Genomic DNA, 22,820 nt, shown 5'->3' with positions numbered 1-22,820 from the left:
AACTAAGAGTGTATTATTATTACGCTTTAAAAAAACAAGCTTTTATGAGATTAGTTTCTTAGCATTTGGATTTTGGATGGACTATTCTAATTTTACTTCGTTTTATTCTCTTTTTTTGTCTTAACGGAATATCGAATAATATTTGTAAATGAAACTTAAGTCTTTGGCGGGTTAACGTCACAAGGGTCCAACACGTGTCAGACAACCATGTGTTCAGTAATAAAGCATTCCGATTTGGACACACGTGGATCAGTCATAGCTTTGCATCGCTGTAATGATGACCAAATAATTTTATTCCATTCGTACCCAAAAGAAAAAAAATATATTATTATTCCATTCGCGACAAGAAGTCTGTATATATAAAGCATCTCAAATTAATGACCCAAAAAGAAAGAAAAAGAAAAGGCATCTCAATTTAAGTTTTAACAGACAAAACTACAAATAAATATTTGAAGAAATAAACGCTATTTTCATATACTTTTTTTTTCATACCGTAAGCATATATATTGTCTTTTTTCCATAGACAATTTTTAGTATAAATATATAGAAATTTAAGGAGCTGAAAGATTCGGTGTAGCTAAAGTGAAATCCAGATTGGGAGTTTCAGTCTCTGGTCTTGTCCCTGTGAGACTTGAAGAATCCGACGATAGTCGTTCGTTGCTTGAACATTTTCCATCAATATTCTTCCATATATTCTATATACATTAAAAGAGTATATAAATTTGAGTAATATTGACGACGAAAAAAAAAATTAGAGTAATATTCTCATATAACATATGAACATTTTATATAGACTGAATATTTCTCGTTTAATTCAAAATTGAAATGCTTAACTAAATTATTTTGAAAAATTTAAGACAAAAAAATATATTGAATTGGGTTATTATGTAAAGAAAGTATGATAGACCCAAAAAGTCTTTCTTTTCTCTGCTTTTGAGACAAACATAAAAGAAGAGAAACACTTTTTTTTTTTACCCAAATGGAAGAGGAAAAGTAAATTATACAAACTTTATAAAACCCTTTTCTTTTGTCACCCTCGAATTTTGCAGTTTTTCGTTTTATTCTAATGCCTTTTGGTTAAATTTTTTGAAATCTGATACCTCATTGGATGAAATGTCCACACCTGATGATGCCTTTGCCTTTAAATGGAACCGAGCTTCACTGTTTACACAGAGACATCCAAATTATATCTCAGTAAATTCTTGAAGAGAAACGAAATATGTAAATGATTATAGACTCAACTAACAAAATAATACAAATGTGTTAATTTTATCATATTGTATGATGCAAATATAGAAAGTTGCCTTATAAGTATATAGCTATATATATGTCCGACAAACTAAACACCAAAAAAATTTAAGAAAACAAATACTAAATTAATACTTGTAATATTAAAACATAACATACCTTGAGGAGTTATTCCAAAGACCTTGGAGATCCCTTGCTTCTCTCTCACTGTTTACTTGTGTTCCATTCTCACAAGTATCTGACTGCCCTATATACACATACACATTTATCAGGTATACTGTATTTGATAGATATCATAATTGAATTAAATCAATAGGTTAATCAGTCAAATAACCTGATGACGTTGTAGGTTTTTCAGTAGATTTGATGGTCCGATACATCTGAAACATTATACATTAGATTACAAAAAATATATTAACCATAAGTTATTATATCGATCAATTAATATATACGTATATAATGTGTGTGAGAGACTTGTTCTATTCACGTGTGTGAACACCCATATATATATATATATATACCATTAGATATGCACGCACACAGAGACAGAGATGGATAAAGTAAGAAAAAATGAGAGGGCAGAGTAAAACAGAAAGCATTTACGATTCATGAAAATGTGCAGCCATACACAGAGAGATGGGGTGTGTGCATGGGTCTACGTGTCTTATTCTAAGTTTCTAACCATAGTCAAATTATACAAAAAGTAACTTATAGTATATGTTATCATTGAAGAGTCATGCATATACATATATGTGTGCATATATCAATCTACATATATCATCATTGAGGAATGATGCCTCCTTTGTACTTTACTTTTCTACTGCATCACTCTCTAGTTATGAAAGGACTTTTTTTCTTACCCTTTGGCTATATCTAGCTTTTGATTCTTTCTCTTCTGATTTTTTTTTTCTTTTCTTCACATGCTATATATATGTCTTTCGATATATGGTGGCGACCAAAAGTATACTCAATTAACTATGCCAAATTAATCACAGAAAATATGCGGTCATCTCATAAACGAAAGTGCAGTGGGTTCGGTTCATAAACTTCATATATATAAGACAATAAGTTTAAGGGTCTAAATCGATTTTATATTCATCTATATATACATTATATAAGTAACCTAATGAGATTACCTGTAGATGGGATTTAACATGAGCCAATGTGAGATCTTGCACATCCATCAGTTCAAGTACTGATTTTGGGGTTGCTCCTGAATATTATGCATACTCGCAATATCAATAAGATAGGATAAATCAAAGTCTATTCATATTTTTTTTAAAGGAAAAAACAAAAAGAGAGAGATAAAATAATTATAAAAAGGGGTAATAGTGAAAAAGGACAATACTTTCATGACCACCCAATAATTGAACAGCGTGTACAAAATGGGCATGAAGGGTCGCCGTCCACCGCATCCTTGGAGCCCTTACCCCTCGTTTGGCCGTGAATCTAGGCGGTTGCGGCTGAGCTTGACGCCGATTACGGTGGTGAATATTATAACTACAATTAGGGTTTGTGATTATGCGACGACTAGCGTGTTGGCCATTGACTTCACTGAAGAAGAAAGGAGAGGGAGAGGTAGATGAGTAATAGTAGTGGTCAAGAACTTGATTCTTGTAAAGAGGAATTCCTCTTATTGGTCTCATCATCAACATAGATCGCAAGTCTTGATCGAGAGATTCGTTGTGTTCTTGATTATTATCAGTCTTGATGGGTTCACTCTTTGAAGATGTGAACTGGAGGGCGTGGATGAGGTTGCCAGAAGACTCTCTGTCTGAATCTGAGGCTTTACTCCGAAACCCTAATAATCTCCTTTCAACTTCTTGTTCTTGTTCTTGATTTTCTTTTTCTTCTTCTTCTTCTTCTTCTTCTTCTTCTTCTTCTTCTTCTCTTCTTCTGCTGATTTTCAAGTACAAGTCAGGTTGTGAAGGAAATAGCTCCATAACAAAAATGGATAATTGTGAGTGATTTTGAGATAATCTTGATGAACTTTGGGGGTATAATGTTATTTATTTCAAAAAGGGTGTTTTTTTCTTCTTCTTAACTAAATGAATTTTGGTTCTTGGTGGGAGGAGAAAAGCAGTTGTAAAGAATTAGAGAGGGAGAGAGAGAGAAAAAAATAGGGATGGCAAAAGGTATGAGGGAAATGAGAAGTCTCTTTCTTCTCTGTTCCCTTTGAGAAAATGACACTTTAAGAGTCTAATAAAGGGGTTGGGTGAAACATGAATTTCCATTTAATTTTTCTTTTCCCTTTTCTTTATTTGTGATGGAAAAATCAATTTCTATGGCATATTTTGTTACAATGTAGATATCATCTATCACATATCAGTATTTAATGATGGTATAATAAAACAATAATGTATGGAATTATTCGATTTTTTGTGTTCAGATTTACATGTGAAAATGACACTTGGGTTGAAACTGAAAGATGCGTGTGTGTGTGTGTGTGTTTTTATAATAATCATTCATGAAAATTTATAATTAAATCAAATGTTTTTTTTTTTTTTTTGCTATAGCTACTTGTTTAGTTGATAAACTGATACGATATATCGAAAAATAAACATGCATGAAATTTAAGAGATGGGGAGACATTAATTAAAACAAAAAAAACTTAAAGTCTCGTCGTCACTTGTTGTTTGTCTTGTTTATTGGTTTAATTCTTTGTCTTCTTTGAAGTTGGAGTTTGGAATTATACCGAACATTTCTTTGCTTTACGATCTTGGTGGCTGGTTGCCTAAGAATAAATTGAGTATGCTATTGCGTTTTATTAATTATGTCTATTAGTATGGCTGGTTACCTGAAAATGTTTTTTTTTCTTTCCTTCTTGTGGAGCAGATGATTTTGTTTACGTACGTGATAAGATGAAATTTAAAGAAAATGGTCCAAAATATACATGATATCGATTATTATTTGTATTGTCTAGGAGTGTTAGATTATTTTCAAAACAAGTTTTTTTATTTATTCAACAAAGCATTAACTCCATTTCATCAAATACTATACGACATTAATTTAATTTTGGCCCTATTGCCACCGATGGCCAGTCCAAGATATGATTCCCAAAATGCCCTTTGATAATTCATGTCCCCTAAGCCCATACATCGACAGATAATGTTGGGGACGATTCTTAGATTCATTTGATTTTTTATTTAACACATATTTGATTAAACTAAGAAAATCTGAATCCAAAAATAGGTTTCCGTAAAAGTTGATCCTTCCAGTTTAGTTCCAGCATGCACGAGGAACGACATAAGACAAACGGAAACGAATTTTAATAGAAGAAAAAATTAGAAAGAAAATAAGATTAAATTACTTCATTGGGGGCACTACCAACCGACGATGCATGAGACAAAGTTAGAAGAGTATAATGAGTTTAAAACATTACTAGGTATATGTAAAGTTTGATTCGGTTTTAACAGGATCATTACAACAATAATATTGATTGAATCTTTTTTTTGTTATTCAGCAATTTGCGACTGACCTATCATCACTAGTACTTAAGTTTTGTAGTAAGCAAGCCTTCTCGTCATATACGAACAAGACACTATATAATCATGATAAGTTCTGAGTGGTCGGATTAAGAGATAGATAAATATTGGAAATAATTCAGAGAAACTATATACTGAAAATATATGCTAGGGGATCAAATAGAGAACAAAGGTTCCCATCTGTTTGAGTAAGTTACTCCGACACGGGGACGCAAAGAGCTAGTGAAAAAGCATGCTGTCCACTTCAACCTACTAAGACCTTTAAGGCCACAAAGTTTTTTTTTTCTGTATATTTTAGATATTTATTAATGAATCAATTTCCTATATATAAATTTTGGTCCAACTCTAGCTATAGCACTTAATTTTTTATAGGTACTATGTAGGAAACGAAACTGGAACGCATAAAACCAATAACAAAATATGTAAAAATACAGGTAAGACGTAGACATCTGGTTTACCATGATCACTAGGCCTAAATTAAATCCTGGTTGTATTTTGTAAAGCTGCTGCTTTCCTCTTTTGTAAAACGTCAAACCAATAAACCAAGAAAAAAAAAATTCTGTAATATAGATTAAAAAAAAAACGTAAAACCAATAAACCAAAAAAATCTATCAGTCCGATAGTGTCTAAATTTCACATCAACAAGTATTCCCACTTCTATCATATCTAAATCACAGTACCCACTTAAACACAAAACGAAAATCCTCAAAATGTGAAAAGAAGAAGTACAAATAGGAAAAAGATTGATTGAAATGAAAAAAAGTAGGAAGCACACTGAATCTTTGATAAAGGAGTAGAGGAAAAAGATTTGGAGCTTGTTAGAATAATTGCCCCCACGAATCTTTTTGGGAGAGTTTTAAGCAAATCTAAACTTTGTTGATTTTGATAAGAACCCACATTTAAATTCGGACAAAAGAGTTGCTTGTAAACTTAAACTCGAAAAATTAATTCATTTTCAAAGAATGAATTAAATTCTTAAAAAGGGGGGAAACGTTATTAAAAAGTAAATACAATCGTTCGTAGCTGGTTATACGTGTGTCATTTAATAAAGGGAAACTACATTCGACTAAAGTTACTTATTGGGATTGTATTGCAGGTTTGTAAGGACTTTTCAAAAATGAAATTGTTATTGCTACATGAATTCTTATATTTTTTTTTAATATACTCATGCATGTGTTATTTCGTTTAATAGTTTTATCATCATTAACTTTGTAATTCTGTCAAAATCTATTGTTATTACTTATTCGGATTGCAATCCTTCAAACCTTTGGAGACTTGCTCTCTCTCTCTCTCTCTCTCTCTCTCTCTCGTTCGTTTGACCTTGCATGCAAAAAAAAACAAAAAAAAAAACACAAACGATTTTACAAATATGGATCTCGAGGTGGAATCTTATATCTCGCCGGAGATATTTCCGGAATCTACTAGAACACTAAGTTCGATATTGAGTTTTCATTCTCTTCAAGCGTTTTCATTTTTCTCTCTTTGAAACAAAAGAAAATATATATATAACGAAACTCTTCAAAAATTCAAATTAATTAACCAATTATAGTTAATTTCACGTCGCAATTGGTAGCTTTAAAATAGACGCAAGATACAAATTCTTTTTAATTTTTTTTAATTGTATCATTGCCATTTGAATCCTTGAATTCGTTAAGTTGTAAGAATATGACAAAAAAATACGCATTTTAATGCTGTGGAGAGGTATATGAATTTTTAATATTTATTTCACAGTAATACTATTCACTTACTGTTCCATCAAGTATTAAAAATCATGTAAAGAAATAGATGAAATGACCTACCCACTTTCATTGTTGCCAGTATTAAATTTGTGTTTTCTTTGATAGTAAAGTAATTGAAAATCAGTACAAAGACAAAGTTTAAGGAAATGCATTAAGAGTTCTTTGGTTTTGGTGTGAGTGGAATATTGAGAATTAGACTGTTTACTTTTGCAATTTTTTAAGCGAATGATACATAATCAATCATTTTTTTGGGATCCAAAAAACAATTCTTTTTTTGTGCCATGTAAAGAGAAAAAGAACAACCTTATTTAAGTATATGTGTAAATCAAATTCCTTTTTAAAATTTTATTTATATTTAATCAACCCTAAGAAAAGAGATATCGCAATGGTTGTTACACGGCGGCAACGGCCAAATAGTGAGGAAGACAAAGCAAAAATACAATGAAAATTATGAAATGGACATATAAATAATAATTATTGTTAAGAAATCATTACAATTTTGTGTGTGAACGAACATATCTATAACTCAAAACATGGAAAAATAGATATTGTTTTTTGCAGCCGAAATCTATCGCAATTGATGAGTCTTAAGGTAGCGCGGTAGAAACCAAGGAAATCATGGAGCCACCAAGTGAAAGACTCAGGACAAGAAATGCATTTTTCTACATTAAGTACAAGTACCAACCGAGTAAAGGACGGGATCGTAAGGCTCATGGTCGCATGGCTATAGTAAGAAGAACCAGGAGGAACAAAGGATACCTCACTCTCGAGTTTCAAGGTCCAGCTTAAAGAAATCTTTCTGGAGGGTTTAGGGCGTATATAGGTCTTAAAACAAAGTCTATGCCTTTAGTACCAATAGACTTGGATCATTTTTACGAGGATTCAAAACAAAATGCCGCAAGAGATTAAGACATAATACTATTAGCATTAAACTTGCAATAAAAAGAACAAAACCATAATACCAAACCAAACCGTTATGGTTAATCCAAGTTTGGAAGTCAATTCCCGAACCAGTCAAGCATTTTTAAAACCGGGTAAAACCCGATTCACCAAAAAATGTCATCATGCCTTGGTTCGTTCTTGACTCCCCCAAAAAATTAAGGTGGTAAATTACTGTTTTTACCCTTTATACCGGATCGAATTAACCCCTCGTCGACCAAAATTAAATTACCTAATCAAGTTTTTTAGCTGCGCAATATTTACCAAAACACCCTCCACAAATCTTCTCCTAATTACCGACGTCGTTCACCAGCGCGGATGTGATACGGTTGACAGTGGCGCAAATACGGTTGTTGATGGCGGATACGGTGGAAAGATCGAGTTTTGCATCGGCGGCGGAGGTCCCCAAGACCTGCATCGCAACGGTGAGCAAGCACGAAGGCAAATTGACAGACGTGCCCTCGACGCCATCGGATGGATTCACTGGAACAACAGAGAACCCAACGGGCAAAAGAGGGATGTTAGAAGGATCCTTGCCGTTCATAGCGAGCTGAACTGCGTCGGCGTCGACGGTGGAGAACACGAGGAGACTGCCGGAGTTATCGGTGCAAGTTTCTTGGAGCATCAACTCTACATTATGCCATGTGTTGCTCTCCATCTGCGTAATCCAAGAACCAAAACTTTTGCATTAAAAATTCGGATTCTGATTTGAGAAAGTTTAAAAGATTTTGAAATCTCACTAACATTGATCCGAAGAAGAGAGATGCAGTTTCCAAGATGAGATCCATTAGCGATATGAGCAACTTCTTGAAATGAACTCCCATTGAACAAGATCTCCAGCTTCAGCAGAGAAGAAAAAATCTCAAATTTGGATTTCAGAATCTTTATGAATCAGAAGAACAGAGGAAGAAGATTCTAGTTTTTTTTTTTTTACTTTCTTACCTGAGAGAGACGTTGATTGTCACGGAGAAGATCAAAGACTTTGTGATGAGAATAAGGAAGATACGTGACTGACACGGCACAAGGAACAAAACCATCACTAACTTTCCTGGTTACGATTCTCACTGTGTCCTTAGTTGATGCTTGTCCGTACGAATTGCTTATGTTCAGGCAAAATGTTTTCACCATTCTCTGTGACAGCTTCATCAAGTTCTTCCTCGCTGCTACAGAAGGTATCACTGAAAAAAAAAACACGAAAGAACGGATAAGAAAACCACATTGGTTGTGGAAGTATGATGTTTTACTTGTGAAACAAGTCATATACCTCCAAGGTCAGTGATTTTTGTAGCCATGAGACTAGCCATCCTTTCACACTGTCTCTTCAACACAGCTAGCCACCGTTCAGCGCCAAAGGCTACACCACTCTTCACATACTCTCTAACCACCTCGTCCTGTTCTTGCTTCTCTTCTACTTCCACGTGCTCTACCCATGTGACCTCAGAGTATCCGTTAGCCATTTCTTGAATGATGCAACCAGAAGGTTTTCTCCGGTATAGATCAGTAGTAGTAGTAGCAGCAGTTGAAGCTGGTTTGACAAAACCGCGGAAGCTTTCGATCGGGAAATCTACAATTATCCATTTTACCTTTTTCCCCTTTCGCTCCACATATCGAAGAAAGTAACCTTCTCTTGTTGGTAGTAATGGAGATACTACTTGTAACCCTGCATACATCTGTTTTCAAAAGAGAGACAAAGACTTCACTACCTTAAAAGAAGAACTTATTTGATCACTCTTATGTATTGAAAATGAATTACTCACCAGAAGAAAAGAACCATCTGTTCCAGAAACTTTAGAAGATATGATCTGAATCACTTTGGCGCTTGACACTATCGGACAGAACAGTTCTGACCATTGATCCTTGGAAGCAAAATTGTAACATATCTATATTAAAATGTGAGTTTTTAGAAAATGTATTCAAGGAAATGTGTTTTGACTTGTTCTTACAGCATCAAGGAATGCTTTGGCGAGGGTCATGCTGTTCATCATGACAACTGCTTTAGCTCTTGAAGCTTCTCTGCGAAAACGACCATCATCATCCGTTGGAGGCCATAAGAACATCTTCTTATACTCTTCCTCGTTAAGACACACACTCTCATTGTCTAATCTCTTCTTAGTCCACAAGGGCTCATTGATATCACACATGATAATTAATTCTTGACAGCAAGAAACTGCAAGTTCCATCGCAATAGCCTTTTCTTCTTCTGCAATCAACACGTCGTTATTGTTGTTGCTATCAGTCTCCGGGAAGAAACAGGCAATCTCTTGTGAAGGAGGAGGAGTGTTCCTCATTGAAACAATGCGGCGTAACCGATCAAGCTGCAACGTATAATAACACTAGCTATAACAGTTTGATACAGTAGATAAAAACATCAAATGTTTACAAGATTAATACATTGGAATACCTCTTGGCGGAGGCGGGTGTTTTCAAGGCGGAGGTTGTTGCCACAAGAAGAGCAAGAGAGGCATTGTAGACTGGACTGAAGATCTTGACTCTCAGTTTTAAGAGTATCGTTCTCTGCTTTTAGCATTGCATTAGCTCTTCTGTCTTGTTGTGCCTGGTTAATTAATCTCAGTATTAGCATTTAACATGAATGGTCCAGAGCCAGATTTTTCTAAACCCCGATACTTAAAACCGGTTTATATGGTCAAATTAATTAACCTTGTTAAAATGAAGCCAAACAACATTAAAGAGTGAATCTTGTTACCTTGGTTTGGGTACGTTTGTTTTGAAACCAACACTTGACTTGTCGAGGCGTGAGACCAAGTTCTTCACTTAATCTCAATCTTTTGTTTTCACCCGGATGAGAAGTTTCTTCAAACACTCTAATACAATACATACCAAAATTAATTAAAATAGTAAACATTATCTCATCATATAACATCGTTTTGAAATAGTAACAGGAGACGTACGCTTCCATTTCTTGAATCTGATGAACAGTGTGTCTATGGGAACGACTACTCTTAGTAGCAGGAGACTCATGTTCGATTGCAGTATTCTCCACCAGGTAATGGCCCGACCCGGTTGACACACCCGACCCGCTTCCGATCATGCTCATCACCCCGTACTCTTCTTCTTTCTAAAAACCACCGAAACAACAAAAAAAGTTACCAACTTTCTAATAAAAAACCAAGTATACAGAAAAAGTTAGGGTTTTGGTTGGAAGCGAAAGACGAACCGGTGTCATGTAAGGGAAATTAAGGTTATCGAAAGCGGTAAACTTGAGATTAGGGTTTTGGATTGTTGCTGTCGGAGACGAAGAAGAGGTTGAACCGAAAATCTTGTCGGAATATGAAACATCTTCGCTTGACTTCATCACTTGATAATCTCCTCCGTACATTAATTTTTTGTCTTTCGTTTCCATTTTTATTACAAAATCAGAAGAAGAAGAAAACACAAAGAAGAGAGTGATAGAGAGAGTTCAAGGGTTTTGTTTTTTGGGTTTCACTTCATCTTTTGCTTCTTCACTCTCAATACTTTATCTTGTTTTGGCTTCAGAGAGAAACTGAAGAGATAAAAAAAAAAAAAAAAAAAAAACACTAAAATACTTACTTACCGACTAAGAAGAGTAAACGGCGTCCGTTTATGTTAAACGGCGTCCGTTTATGTTAAACGGCGATATTTAACGGAATACTGATAAGACAAAACAGCTTGTCAAACACTCTTTACCTTTGTTCTTTTTTGCCCTCGAAGGAAGCAGAGTGTCAAATCAAAATCTTTGCCAGACGATTCCATATAGTCAACAAACTTTGGTTCTCGGTCAACAAACTTTATTCCTTACGCGCTTTCAAGTCCGTGTACTACAACCACGTTACTAATCTTACGGACCCTCCCGAACCAAGTCCGAGTTAATATGGTACTACATAAGTAAGTATGCATGTTATTTTGTAAGATTTACATTATTTTACTCTGTTTATCGAATATAAATAAAAGAGTACATGTTGAAACTTGCCGCAGTTGAAGAACTTTAAGATACTACAATTGTTGCTAATTAGCTTGTGTTATTATCACATTGGAGGTTTGCGACAATAACAACGGTATGTGATACAAACATATATAACTTCGCCTTTTGATTTGCACAAGTCAATGCACGATTGGACATTACACCTTGGCTTAACGGATATCACGCGGAGGTATCTTTCATTAATGCATTGACACTTGTTCTGCTCACACTTGATGTGGTTCTTTGTTGCACAGTTTAGATTAGTGCAATCAGAGTCGTTGTTGCAAGATTGTGCAAGAATTTGCGTACCTGTGAAGATTTAAATATTATTGATCATGATGATATGTAACATCGATGATGAAGGTGATAATAGTGACAGTGATGAATGTAACTAATAAACATAGAGATGATCCAAAAATCTTACATGTTGAGAAAAGTATAAAACCGATAATTATCAAAGTCGCTTTCTGCATTTTTTATTGAATACGTTTGTATTTTTTTTCTTGAGTTTTGATTTGGTGGGTAAAGTGGGTGATTTGGAGACTATTTGTAAGTGTAAAAAAACCAACCACAAGCAATATGTTTTGCAAACTGTTTTACTGGTCAATGCTTGCATTTTCTTTTTTGGAAAATACCATTATTATCTTTAATGTAACAAGATTTTATACCTAACTTATTTTAGAAAGAGTGGAAAATCATAAATTTAAATCACATACTTTTATGCATAGATCACAATATTCACAATTAACTTGGGCACAGGCCGGATCTCAATTTCTCGAATCACCCCAAAACAAATTTACAAGAGATGGTATGGGATCAGTTTCTTTAGCATATATAGTGAGGATCATCAATTACCAATAGTAGATTTTTGATATCTTATCAAAGTTATGATCATTTCATTTATATTTGCTTACGTAAAAATTTTACAAAAATAAATCCAAGTTAAATGATAGCATTATTTTTACTAGTTTAATTTAGCATGATTTTTATCCATATATAAGTGATAATCTCTATATTATAATATCACAGAACACAATCTTCATTTCCATTTGTATTAACTCAAAGATGAATAGTAAATTTTTGAATCATTAACACAGACTTTTGTTATATATTGAACCGAAGTTAAACAATGTTAAGCCTCAGTGGCTGAGTCATATCGCCAGTCGCTACTGAAACTGTCACAAGTCAAAACCAAATCCGACTCATTGAATCAATAGCTGTAAACATATAAGATATCCACCGTCATTGGTCGCCACAATGTTTTATCATATAACATGAATTTTAACAACCATTGTCATCATCAGAACCATAAGTTTTATACGATTGTGGTAAAATAAAGAAACCCATCATAAGTCTTGCCATTTGATCTACAGTAAAACCTCTATAAATTAATAAGGTTGGGACCATGAAAACCTATTAATTTATAGAGGTTTTAATTTATTGATAAATTAATATTTATTAATTTATAGAGAGACTTTCCTAATTTGATAAAAAAAATTAAAAATAAGATTTAATTGTTATAACTAATATTTTTATAAAATCAATTACAAGGAAAATAACAATTATCATGGTTTGAAGATAGCACACAAAGGTTTTTAATTTTTTATATAGTAAAAATTAAAAATAAACTCTAATAAAAATTAATGTGTATATATATATACATGTATTTAGATAATTTTCTATAATTATTAATTTATATTATTGATGGGACTATATATTTACAAAGAATTTTCAAAAAATTATTATCTTATTATATTATCGAATTGTGTCCAAAATTACACTAGTCCCGACTTGGGACGAAAGAAATTTATTAATTTATAGAGATTATTAATTTACTGAGTATTAATTTATGGAGGTTCTACTGTAATTAGTTCATGATCCATTGCCTTTTAGCTAATTTGCTCATAATTTATGATACTTATGTAAAAAGTATAATTTAGGAAACTAATAAACCTGATGAGATTCATATTATCTTTGAGGTCAATTTGATACTCATTTTTTCCAATGTGTATTTCATAAGCAATTAAGTACATAACGTAGACAAATGAAGAATGAATCTGAAAATGAAGTGAAAGAAAATCATACGATATATTATTGTAACAGTATGATATAATTGATATTTAAAAGATAGTAGTACTTAATATTTGAAAGAGTATCCGTTATATAAATTACATGCGAGGTTTGTGACAGTAACAACGGTTCATGATACAAGCATAAGCTTGTTCACCTTTTGCCTTACAATAGTCAATGCAAGTAGCCACACCACAATTGGTATTGGTATCATCTGGTAAAGCCACAAATCTTTCAAGCGGGCATTCACAACCACCATTCACACACGTGGGCTTACCAAATGGTGTTGGACATTTGAGTATAACGCAATCAGCGTTGTTCTTGCAAGGTTGATATCCAGTCCGTGCTAGAATCGGTGTACCTGTTAAAATCATATGATTGATATTTTATTATCCATGTTGGTGAAGTAGAGGATCAATACAATTGAAAACTAAAATCTGTTGTGTAAACTCACATGTTGAAAAAAAGTATAATACCAATGAATATCAAAGCTGATTTCTCCATTTTTATTGTGTTTACACTTTTCTTTTGTTAGTAATGATTTTGATATTGTTTGCTGTGTTTACAAACTAAACGATTTATATGTATTTTCTCTTATACCGTGGCAATTTTTTTTTTTTACTTTTTTCACTTTAAACAATATAGTTTGGTAATGTGTTTAATTAGTCGAGATTTTCTTCTATTTACGTTTATTTTTGCAAATTGCAATCAATACTTCAATCTTATTAAATTTAAAATGCTTAGATCCTTATATCTTTTTGTTTTTTTTTTTCTTTTTCTTTTTTTTTTTCTGCAAAAATGTTTCTAATTAAGAATTTAAGGGAGGTGTATTCAACTTGACATTTTAAGTGATTTGTGTGAAACTTACAAATCCTATGTTATTCAATCATGTATTTTAAAAAGTCTATTAAAATCCACTGTTATTGAACTGATGATTTAAAAATCTACTTTAAAATCCACTGTTATTCAAAATAGTTTGTGGATTTGGATTTTAATGATTTATGAGATTCTGGAGGATTTAGGTGGGATTTGTTTAGTTAAAAATAGAGAAATCCAAATCTCATGGTTTTATGTGGGATTTGAAAGAATTTTACAATTAATCATATCAACTTCCCTAAAATCTTTCAAAATTCCAAATTTTCTAAATCCCATCAAATATTCCACAATCATGGTTTCAATACACCCCCTAACATGACTGAAAGAATATTATTTGTTGAGAAAGGAACTTAATGATTGGTATTTTGGTTCAGTAAAATATTAGGCTGGTTAAAATACTCAACCTTGCTTCTTCATCAATTTTGCAGAATGGAGATATTTCAAGAAAACAAGAAGGACAAAATTGTTTTTTTTCAGGTCTAATTACCAAACCGACAATAAATCCAATGTTACAGGAACACAAGTCTTTGTCCTAAATAAAAAAGTGCAATCTTCATCTTCAACAATTCAAGAGAGATCAGTTCCAAGTTTTACTGGTTACAACAAGAATCATATATTTTTTTTACTTGTCTGCATATATCAAGGTTGAGCCGGAGTAGGAGCCGGAGTAGGAGCCGGAGCCGTAACCGGAGCTGTAGATGGAGGAGATTGTTGCCGCAGCGGCTGCGGTTGTGGCTCGAGATGTTCAGACTCTTTCTTTGCTTCAGAAAATTCAGAGGGTTTCAAATCATGTTCGGCTTCCTGTGTTGATGATGCAGCCTTTGGTGACTCAGACAAGTGAACTCTAGCAAACTCATCAACCACTTTCCTCTTGTCCTCTTCTTCAGCCATACCAGCTTTCTCTTTAGCCTTTTGTCCAACTTCTTCAGCAACTTTAGCCACTCTGTTGTAGGCTCCAGTGACCCATGTAGCACCTGTGAGAACATACCGGTTCTTCATTATAGCTGAACCTGCATTGCTCACTGTCTGCTCAGCAGCAGCGATTGCTGATTTGGTTTTCTCCGAGACTTGGTACTTCTGATCAACTTCCCTGACCTTTTCACCCACAACAACTGTGCCAGTGTTGATCTTATCCGTGAAACCGATCTTCTTGTCAAAAGATGCGACTTTGGCAGATGCAGTAGATGTTAGCTGGTGTTTCTCATCAACACTCTTGGCTTTGGCTATGGCATCTTTTCCCAGTATAAAGCCCTTTGCAAGCATGCTGCTCACAACATCTTCAGCTTTTCTCAACACAGAGTCACCTGCCCTGGGGGATTTGTTGCTGTCCTTGCGTTCCTGTGAAAAAAAAGAAAAGAAATGGTAAAGAGTTTTAACTTGTGAAAAAATGTCAGAAGATATGATGAATAAAGAGCTTACTAAGGAAGCTAAAGCCTCCGGGGATAAGTGGTAATCCGGGGCCATAGTGACAATAACTGAAGAATCAACAATGGTAGCTCCCTGAAAGAATCGCACAAATACTCAAAGTCACTCAAAGGAAGCAAAGTTAATTAGTAACATAAAAGAAGAAGTGATACAAACAAGCTGAGAATTGAAAAATACCGAGAGAAGAACAGCAGTTTCAGCTCCTTGTAAATCCTTGAAAGTAACATACGCCAACTTAGTCCGTTCAGTTTCGCTGTACAGACGTATTAAAAAAAGAGTTACGAAAACCTAAAAGAAGTAAAAAGCTTGTAATCTAAAAAAGCCTTCCAAAAAAGGAAGGAAGGAACATTAGAGAGGAAAGGAAAACCAAACCTCTGCATCTCGAGGTACAGAATATCACCAGAAAAGGAAAAAAACTCCTTGAGGTCTCGGTCAGTTGCTCCTAGAGACACATTGCTCACTTTGACAGAAGTCATCTGCAAGAGAAAGAGAGAGATACAATCTCGTGAGAGAGACTTTAAAATACACTAGCTTTACTTTACCATATTTTTTAACATCTAAGACATTGGGTTCCTTATCATCATACACATACACATCCCTGAAGCAACCCAAACTGACTTTATAAACATTTAATCACCAATACAATGATCAAAAACACAAACAACATTGTATATCATCAAAATACAAGCTAATCTTGGAAAAAGCTAATCTTTGTCCTCAAAACTAAATTAATAATATGCGCGGCACAGATCAGACATTACAGATTACAAAAACCGAAACAAGACATAACAAAATGCTCAAACTAGGTCTCCGAAACAGTGATTTTCACCAAAAAATTAAAAACTGAAAACCTTCGAATCGTCTAAAAATTTAAAATTTTTTTAAAAACCAAATCCAAAAACTAGGCGGATTCCTTCCTTCACCCAAAAAATTAAACGCCATTTTTTTTTTCTCACAGCCTAACAACAAATCACACAATGAACAGATCTATTATATTCACATATTCCTCAATCACCAAAAAAAAACACCTAACTGGTTTCAAGAAAGTGCAGAGAACAAAAATGGATCAGATAAACTCACCGACATGATGAAGATCGCTTTGACGCGGATTGAAACGAAAGATTGTTTTTTATTTTTATTTTGGTCTTCTTGTTCACCTCTCTCTCAAGAACAAATTTGAAACGCAATAAAAAAAAAAAAAAAAAAAATCAAAAGAGAAAGAAAAATCTTTGGGTCGCGGATTTGATGTGAAGAAGAAAAAAGTGGACCCTCCTGTTAAAACGCCTTGGAAAAACGAGTCTTATTCGGGTTTTGCCACGTGATATGGTCGGATCCTTCTCACGTGCCATGATTATATCAATCAACAATTTATAAGAAGTGTATATATCATCTTCCCCCATTTTCCCCGAATCTACAATTTTTTTTATATATTTTATTTCTTTATAAAAATAATTCGATTCGCTCAACGACGTGGATAAATCATATAAAAAATAATATCAATTTATTTTTTATATAAATAAATAGTTTAGTCCTATTTTTAAACTTCTACTACTTTTTGACCCTTTTTATTCACATAAAATGTCTATTATGTATCTAGAAAAAAAGTGTATCTAAATTTTCTTTATTCATTAATTTTGCACTAAATATATACTTATTAACTAGGAGAGTTACCCGCACGCTTGTCCGGGCGGGAACTGAATAGAAAAAAAAACTAATTTAATTCTTTAAAATATTGAATCAAAATTTTATTATATTTTAAAAACCTGTTTAATTTTTTTAATTTTTATAGTAGTTCGTATGTTCAAATATAATTTTTTTTTTAAGTTTCGTATTAAATATTATTATTTTCACTTTTTAAAATAATAAAATGAATAGTTAATCAAATGTTTATAGTATTACTCTACATATGAAAAAAATAAATTGAAATTTTAAAGTCCATTTTTAAAGTTTAATTGAAATTTTAAAGGCTATTTTCAAAGTTTAAACCCAAATTGACCGTAACAAAGTTTTTAATGAGCCAAATACAATTGTTACGGTCAATTTTAATTACCTTGATATATTAATTTGGGATAATATAATATGTAATTTCGTTTAGACTATTAAAATAATATTTTAAGCAACCCATAAATGTACTTCTATTTAGACCATTGTATTTGGTACTATAAACATTCAAAATTATACTAAAGTTTGCATATACAAAAAGTTCATTAAGCCACTGTATCTTTATTTCTGAGTCCATTCTTTATGACTGAGTCCCTGAGCTCCCACTTTGATGCTCCATCACATGGTTTATGTAATAACGTCCAACAAACTCAGACTTGTAAATATATAAAGTGTATGAAACAAAATTATTTTAACATCATACATAATCATATATAAAGTGTATAAAGTTATTTTTACATAATCAAATCTTACATAGCCTGGTGATGCTCCAGTCCTTCGAACTGTGGTTTTATAAACATTTGCAGTTTAAAATTAATATATTGGTTACCTTATGATGATTATATCAGAACTATTTTATGTTATACACCTTCATATTCTCCGAGTTTCACAAACCGCATTACACAAAAAAAAGGTTTGGATTTGTATATGAGATGGCACCCGTTTGATTGCTATTTAGACATGAATTCAGAAGCGTAGTTGTTTTTGACACGACATTTCACAATTTCATTCCTACATGTTTATCAAATTAAGAAAAAAATCTTAATAGAGACAACTTTAAAACGTAACTGTCCTAAAGGTAGAGTAAATGTCTTTTACCTGCCATTCAACAACGTGAGAACATCATTACTATTATTGGCACTCCCAGGTCTTCTTTTATCTTCCACATCTACTATACACTCACAGACAACTAATTTGGGAAAAAGACAGAATTTAGCTTTCTAAAGTGTTGCAAATCTATATTTGGTAAAAGTTTAATTCATACTTTTCTAAGGGAGGGACCAATAGGCAAAGTTACAAAAAATCCTATAATGATTCTAGATTCCCGAACACAAAGTTACAATTAACTATACTCACATATTGTACCATATCAATATTAAATTAATTAACGAAACACTTACCGAAAGAGATGGGATGATTTATTTTTCCATGATATATATCATCCAAATACTCAAATCAAAAGTAATTCTTTGGACTCAATTGTTGGACCAGCGTCATAGTGGTATCGTCCGTGAATTTAATTTGATAAGGATGATGAGTATTCCTCTCATTCATGGTTGGATTGATTACTTTGAAATTTCAAATATCATACCATTCACCATCATCGATATATTTATGGAGTTTAGCGAGTGTATTTGGTAAAAAAGTAGTTTTGATTGTGTTACTCTTCACAGTTTAATAACAATTGTGTAGGAAGTAGTATATATAAGAATTGTTAAAAATTGAAATTTAAGTAAGAATGATGTTCAATTAACGATACTAACCTCTACATCCACAAGAAGCAGTACTCTTTTTGTAAAGAACTCGCTGATACTCCAAGAATGTAAGACCTTGGCGTGTATACGCCAATTAGTTCTTTCGGGAAGAAGATCAATTAGACCTTGACCTTGGCGCTAATCGAATCTCATGATTTTCTCCAATTAGGGTTTTTTCTGTTTCTTCTCTGTTATCGAAAATGAAAAGGGGATTCCAGATATGTAAGAATACAAACAGTCACGATTAAACGTTGCCTCTTAATCGTTTTAGTGTCTCACCTTTTGTTTGACTATTAAATATTTTTAATATTTATTATTATATATATAATTACAGATTTAAGGTAAAGTTTGTAGTTTATAGATGTGATGTAAGATTATATATACATTTTATGACACAGCTAACAATTATATGTTTTCAAACAACATTGTTGAAACCAAATAAAATATAATCATGTGAATTTTTTTAATAAAATGTTCTTAGACCATCTACAATGTATTTATGGTTTTTTTCAATGTGAAAGTCTATATCTGACAATTAAATAGAGGTAGTGTTAAAGATATTAAAAATCACTTTATTTAAGAGAAGAAATATAATTCAAGTCTAAATATCCAAAACAATTATCCAACTACAAACCATAGTTATACCGTCTCAAATACCTCTTTGAAAACAACATTAAGTGTTTTATTCTGGCATTTCCCATATTTATCTGTAATTAATACTTTTAAGCATTTTCTGGTTGTGACTCGAGAGAAGGCAACATAAAGCTGTCCATGTGTGAAAACCAGTTTCGGTAGAAAAAATCCAACATGTTCTAGCATCTGACCTTGACTTTTGTTTATAGTAATTGCAAACTCCACGGTAACAGAAAACTTTTGTCACCTCATACGAAAGGGAAACTTTGCATCAGGTGGACTAACATACATCCTAGAGATAAGTACTTTATCACCAACCTTTTTTCCTGTCACGATTCTTGCTTCGATTACATGATTGGCCATCTGAGTAATAATTAACCTCGTACCGTTACGCAAACCTCCCTTAGGGTCTATATTCCTTAGCAACATGACACGTGCTCCTATTTTCAACGTTAAAGCAAGGCTTGACAATCCAGAAACTTGTATATTGTTTAGGAAATCCTGAGTGTAGATCATATTATCATGAGCACTTTTATCTGACGTTTCAATACTATCAAAGTTACGATATCGTCTCTCCTCACCTGTAAATAAAAAAATAAAGAAGGAATTTTAGATATGTGATATCTTGTTTTTTGTTGGGTTTTAAGCCTTGTTTTTGGTTAGTTTTGTTGCATAATCTTGTCATTCTAGGTTGTTTTAGGAGCATATGCATATAGTGTGCTACCTCTCAGGTTCTTAGAGTAATATCATCACATTTGGAGCATTTGGACTTATTTTGATGCAAAGAAGCAAAGAAGAGTGAACTGGAGAAGAGGCACTTGATCACCACCATCAGCGGCCAAGACCATCGGCCAAACGGTGGCCGACTTAAGCAAGCGGTCAAGATCAGCAGCCAAACACAAGCTGATGGAACAGGAGACGCACTTGATCGCCACCATCAGCGGCCACCTCCCGCGGCCAAACCTTTTCCACGTGAAGCCAGCGGCCACCTCCCGCGGCCAAACCATGCCTGCGTGAAGCCATCGGCCACCTCCCATCAGCCAAACCTTGCCCGCATGAAGCAAGCGCTCAAGACCAGCAGCCAAACAAAAGCCGAAGGAGACGCACTTTATCGCCACCATCAGCGGCCCTCCCGCGGCCAAACCTTTTCCGCGTGAAGCCAGCGGCCACCTCCCGCGGCCAAACCATGCCTGCGTGAAGCCATCGGCCACCTCCCATCAGCCAAATCTTGCCCGCGTTAAGCTAGCGGTCAAGACCAGCAGCCAAACAAAAGCTGATGGAACAGGAGACGCACTTGATTGCCACCATCAGCGGCCACCTCCCGCGGCTAAACCTTTTCCACATGAAGCCAGCGGCTACCTCCTGCGGCCAAACCATGCCCGCGTGAAGCCATCGGCCACCTCCCATCGGCCACCCCCCATCGGCCAAACCTTGCCCGCGTGAAGCCAGCGACCACCTCCCGCGGCCGACCATGCCTGCGTGAAGCCATCGACCACCTCCCATCAGCCAAACCTTGCCCGCATGAAGCAAGCGGTCAAGACCATCAGCCAAACAAAAGTCGAAGGAGACGCACTTGATCGCCACCATCAGAGGCCACCTCCCATGGCCAAACCTTTTCCGCGTGAAGCCAGCGACCACCTCCCGCGACAAAACCATGCCTGCGTGAAACCATCAGCCACCTCCCATCAGCCAAACCTTGCCTGCATGAAGCAAGCGGTCAAGACCAGCAGCCAAACAAAAGCCGAAGGAGACGCACTTGATCGCCACCATCAGCGGCCCTCCCGCGGCCAAACCTTTTCCGCGTGAAGCCAGCGGTCACCTCCCGTGGCCAAACCATGCCTGCGTGAAGCCATCGGCCACCTCCCATCAGTCAAACCTTGCCCGCGTGAAGCAAGCGGTCAAGACCAGCAGCCAAACAAAAGCTGATGAAACAGGAGACGCACTTGATCGCCACCATCAGCGGCCACCTCCCGCGGCTAAACCTTTTCCACGTGAAGCCAGCGGCCACCTCCTGCGGCCAAACCATGCCCGCGTGAAGCCATCGGCCACCTCCCATCGGCCACCCCCCATCGGCCAAACCTTGCCCGCGTGAAGCCAGCGGCCACCTCTCTTGGCCAAACCATGCCTGCGTGAAGCCATCGGCCACCTACCATCAGCCAAACCTTGCCCGCATGAAGCAAGCGGTCAAGACCAGCAGCCAAACAAAAGCCGAAGGAGACGCAGTTGATCGCCACCATCAGCGGCCACCTCCCGCGGCCAAACCTTTTCCGCGTGAAGCCAGCGGCCACCTCCCGCGGCCAAACCATGCTTGCGTGAAGCCATCGGCCACCTCCCATCAGCCAAACCTTTCTCGCGTGAAGCAAACGGTCAAGACCAACAGCCAAACAAAAGCTGATGGAACAGGAGACGCACTTGATCGCCACCATCAGCGGCCACCTCCCACGGCCAAACCTTTTCCATGTGAAGCCAGCGGCCACCTCCCGCGGCCAAACCATGCCCGCGTGAAGCCATCGGCCACCCCCCTTAGGCCAAAACTTGCCCGCGTGAAGCCATCGGCCACCTCCCATCGGCCAAACCCCTGCCCGCGTGGAGCCGCCAGGCTCCTCACTTGTTTTAGTTTTTATCCGGGTTTAAACCGGTTTGAACTGGATTGACCCGGCTTCCTTTTATCCTTTATCTTATATTTTGTTTAGCAGACACTTTGGGTTCTTAAGCTTATCTACTCTTGGTTTGTTGAATGATTGAGTACTTCTAAGTTTTTAATAGCAATTTCTCCTTTAAATCTCTTATTATGATTTCACAAAGATCAAACTCTTTCCTTTGTGTGATCGTGATGATGAGTGAGTAGATCCTTAAAACTTTGGGCTAGGTAGATTAAGGAGATAGATGATTGATCTTTGATGTCTAAGGCTTTATTTATGTGTTTCCTATCTTGATTAGTGTTAATAATGCTAGATAGCTTTGATCATGCTTGAATCTAGACATTAGGATTTTCATGCCCATAAGGTGTTTGATGAAATTCCCGAACGAAATTAATCAAGAGCTTTGT

General features: G+C 35.2%; 4 protein-coding genes, 2 non-coding genes and 1 pseudogene across 8 annotated transcripts; 2 read left to right on the top strand and 5 right to left on the bottom strand.

The window, feature by feature from the left end:
* Window positions 1–356: 356 nt before the first annotated feature.
* On the bottom strand, window positions 357–3,552 carry LOC104731790 (putative transcription factor KAN3). Of its 2 annotated transcripts, none has more exons than XM_010451271.3 (6): window positions 2,597–3,552; window positions 2,385–2,461; window positions 1,583–1,628; window positions 1,408–1,495; window positions 1,101–1,161; window positions 357–695 (listed from the first exon to the last, which is right to left on the bottom strand). In XM_010451271.3, exons 1-6 carry the CDS (start codon window positions 3,189–3,191, stop codon window positions 552–554), a joined length of 1,011 nt encoding a protein of 336 aa, XP_010449573.2. In that variant the 5' UTR covers window positions 3,192–3,552; the 3' UTR covers window positions 357–551. The 2 variants fall into 2 exon arrangements, with proteins under 2 accessions (XP_010449573.2, XP_010449574.2); XM_010451272.3 differs by having other exon boundaries at window positions 1,124–1,161; window positions 2,597–3,425.
* A 3,825-nt stretch (window positions 3,553–7,377) lies between these two features.
* On the bottom strand, window positions 7,378–10,993 carry HDG4 (homeodomain GLABROUS 4). The gene is made up of 10 exons (XM_010451270.2): window positions 10,587–10,993; window positions 10,321–10,487; window positions 10,116–10,233; window positions 9,813–9,965; window positions 9,355–9,726; window positions 9,169–9,267; window positions 8,676–9,081; window positions 8,354–8,589; window positions 8,156–8,251; window positions 7,378–8,069 (listed from the first exon to the last, which is right to left on the bottom strand). Exons 1-10 carry the CDS (start codon window positions 10,770–10,772, stop codon window positions 7,701–7,703), a joined length of 2,202 nt encoding a protein of 733 aa, XP_010449572.2. The 5' UTR covers window positions 10,773–10,993; the 3' UTR covers window positions 7,378–7,700.
* A 269-nt stretch (window positions 10,994–11,262) lies between these two features.
* On the bottom strand, window positions 11,263–11,912 carry LOC104731788 (defensin-like protein 306). The gene is made up of 2 exons (XM_010451269.3): window positions 11,776–11,912; window positions 11,263–11,660 (listed from the first exon to the last, which is right to left on the bottom strand). Exons 1-2 carry the CDS (start codon window positions 11,822–11,824, stop codon window positions 11,416–11,418), a joined length of 294 nt encoding a protein of 97 aa, XP_010449571.1. The 5' UTR covers window positions 11,825–11,912; the 3' UTR covers window positions 11,263–11,415.
* On the top strand, window positions 11,726–11,818 carry LOC147930549 (small nucleolar RNA R20). The gene has a single exon (XR_015576967.1). It is a non-coding gene; the product is annotated as a small nucleolar RNA R20 (small nucleolar RNA).
* Window positions 11,913–13,442: 1,530 nt separating the features above from the next.
* On the bottom strand, window positions 13,443–13,968 carry LOC104731787 (putative defensin-like protein 307; annotated as a pseudogene). Its single transcript, XR_015575603.1, has 2 exons — window positions 13,876–13,968; window positions 13,443–13,782 (listed from the first exon to the last, which is right to left on the bottom strand). The product of XR_015575603.1 is annotated as a putative defensin-like protein 307 (transcript).
* Window positions 13,828–13,919, top strand: LOC147930548 (small nucleolar RNA R20). Its single transcript, XR_015576966.1, has one exon. It is a non-coding gene; the product is annotated as a small nucleolar RNA R20 (small nucleolar RNA).
* A 783-nt stretch (window positions 13,969–14,751) lies between the features above and the next one.
* LOC104731786 (binding partner of ACD11 1) lies at window positions 14,752–17,062 on the bottom strand. The gene is made up of 5 exons (XM_010451268.3): window positions 16,803–17,062; window positions 16,095–16,198; window positions 15,900–15,975; window positions 15,717–15,797; window positions 14,752–15,635 (listed from the first exon to the last, which is right to left on the bottom strand). The coding sequence occupies exons 1-5, from the start codon at window positions 16,806–16,808 to the stop codon at window positions 14,937–14,939; spliced, it is 966 nt and encodes a 321-aa protein (XP_010449570.1). The 5' UTR covers window positions 16,809–17,062; the 3' UTR covers window positions 14,752–14,936.
* Window positions 17,063–22,820: the final 5,758 nt, after the last annotated feature.

Source organism: Camelina sativa, chromosome 12 (assembly GCF_030686135.1).
Source record: "Camelina sativa cultivar CO46 ecotype springtype chromosome 12, ASM3068613v1".
Taxonomy (NCBI): domain Eukaryota; kingdom Viridiplantae; phylum Streptophyta; class Magnoliopsida; order Brassicales; family Brassicaceae; genus Camelina; species Camelina sativa.
Note: the sequence above shows the minus strand (reverse complement) of the source record. Positions and strands in the feature narration are given on the sequence as shown.

Coding starts and splice junctions, on each gene's coding strand:
- LOC104731790 (XM_010451271.3), bottom strand. CDS start 3,191: ATGGAGCTATTTCCTTCACAACCTGACTTGTACTTGAAAATCAGCAGA. Junction 1,629..2,384: donor ATGTTAAATCCCATCTACAG/GTAATCTCATTA, acceptor ATAATGTTTCAG/ATGTATCGGACCATCAAATC. Junction 1,496..1,582: donor AAAACCTACAACGTCATCAG/GTTATTTGACTG, acceptor ATGTGTATATAG/GGCAGTCAGATACTTGTGAG.
- LOC104731786 (XM_010451268.3), bottom strand. Junction 15,976..16,094: donor CTGTACCTCGAGATGCAGAG/GTTTGGTTTTCC, acceptor ACGTCTGTACAG/CGAAACTGAACGGACTAAGT. Junction 15,798..15,899: donor AAACTGCTGTTCTTCTCTCG/GTATTTTTCAAT, acceptor CGATTCTTTCAG/GGAGCTACCATTGTTGATTC.
- LOC104731788 (XM_010451269.3), bottom strand. CDS start 11,824: ATGCAGAAAGCGACTTTGATAATTATCGGTTTTATACTTTTCTCAACA. Junction 11,661..11,775: donor TTTTATACTTTTCTCAACAT/GTAAGATTTTTG, acceptor AAATCTTCACAG/GTACGCAAATTCTTGCACAA.
- HDG4 (XM_010451270.2), bottom strand. CDS start 10,772: ATGGAAACGAAAGACAAAAAATTAATGTACGGAGGAGATTATCAAGTG. Junction 8,590..8,675: donor AAAAATCACTGACCTTGGAG/GTATATGACTTG, acceptor TTTTTTTTTCAG/TGATACCTTCTGTAGCAGCG. Junction 8,070..8,155: donor TCTCTCTTCTTCGGATCAAT/GTTAGTGAGATT, acceptor TGGATTACGCAG/ATGGAGAGCAACACATGGCA.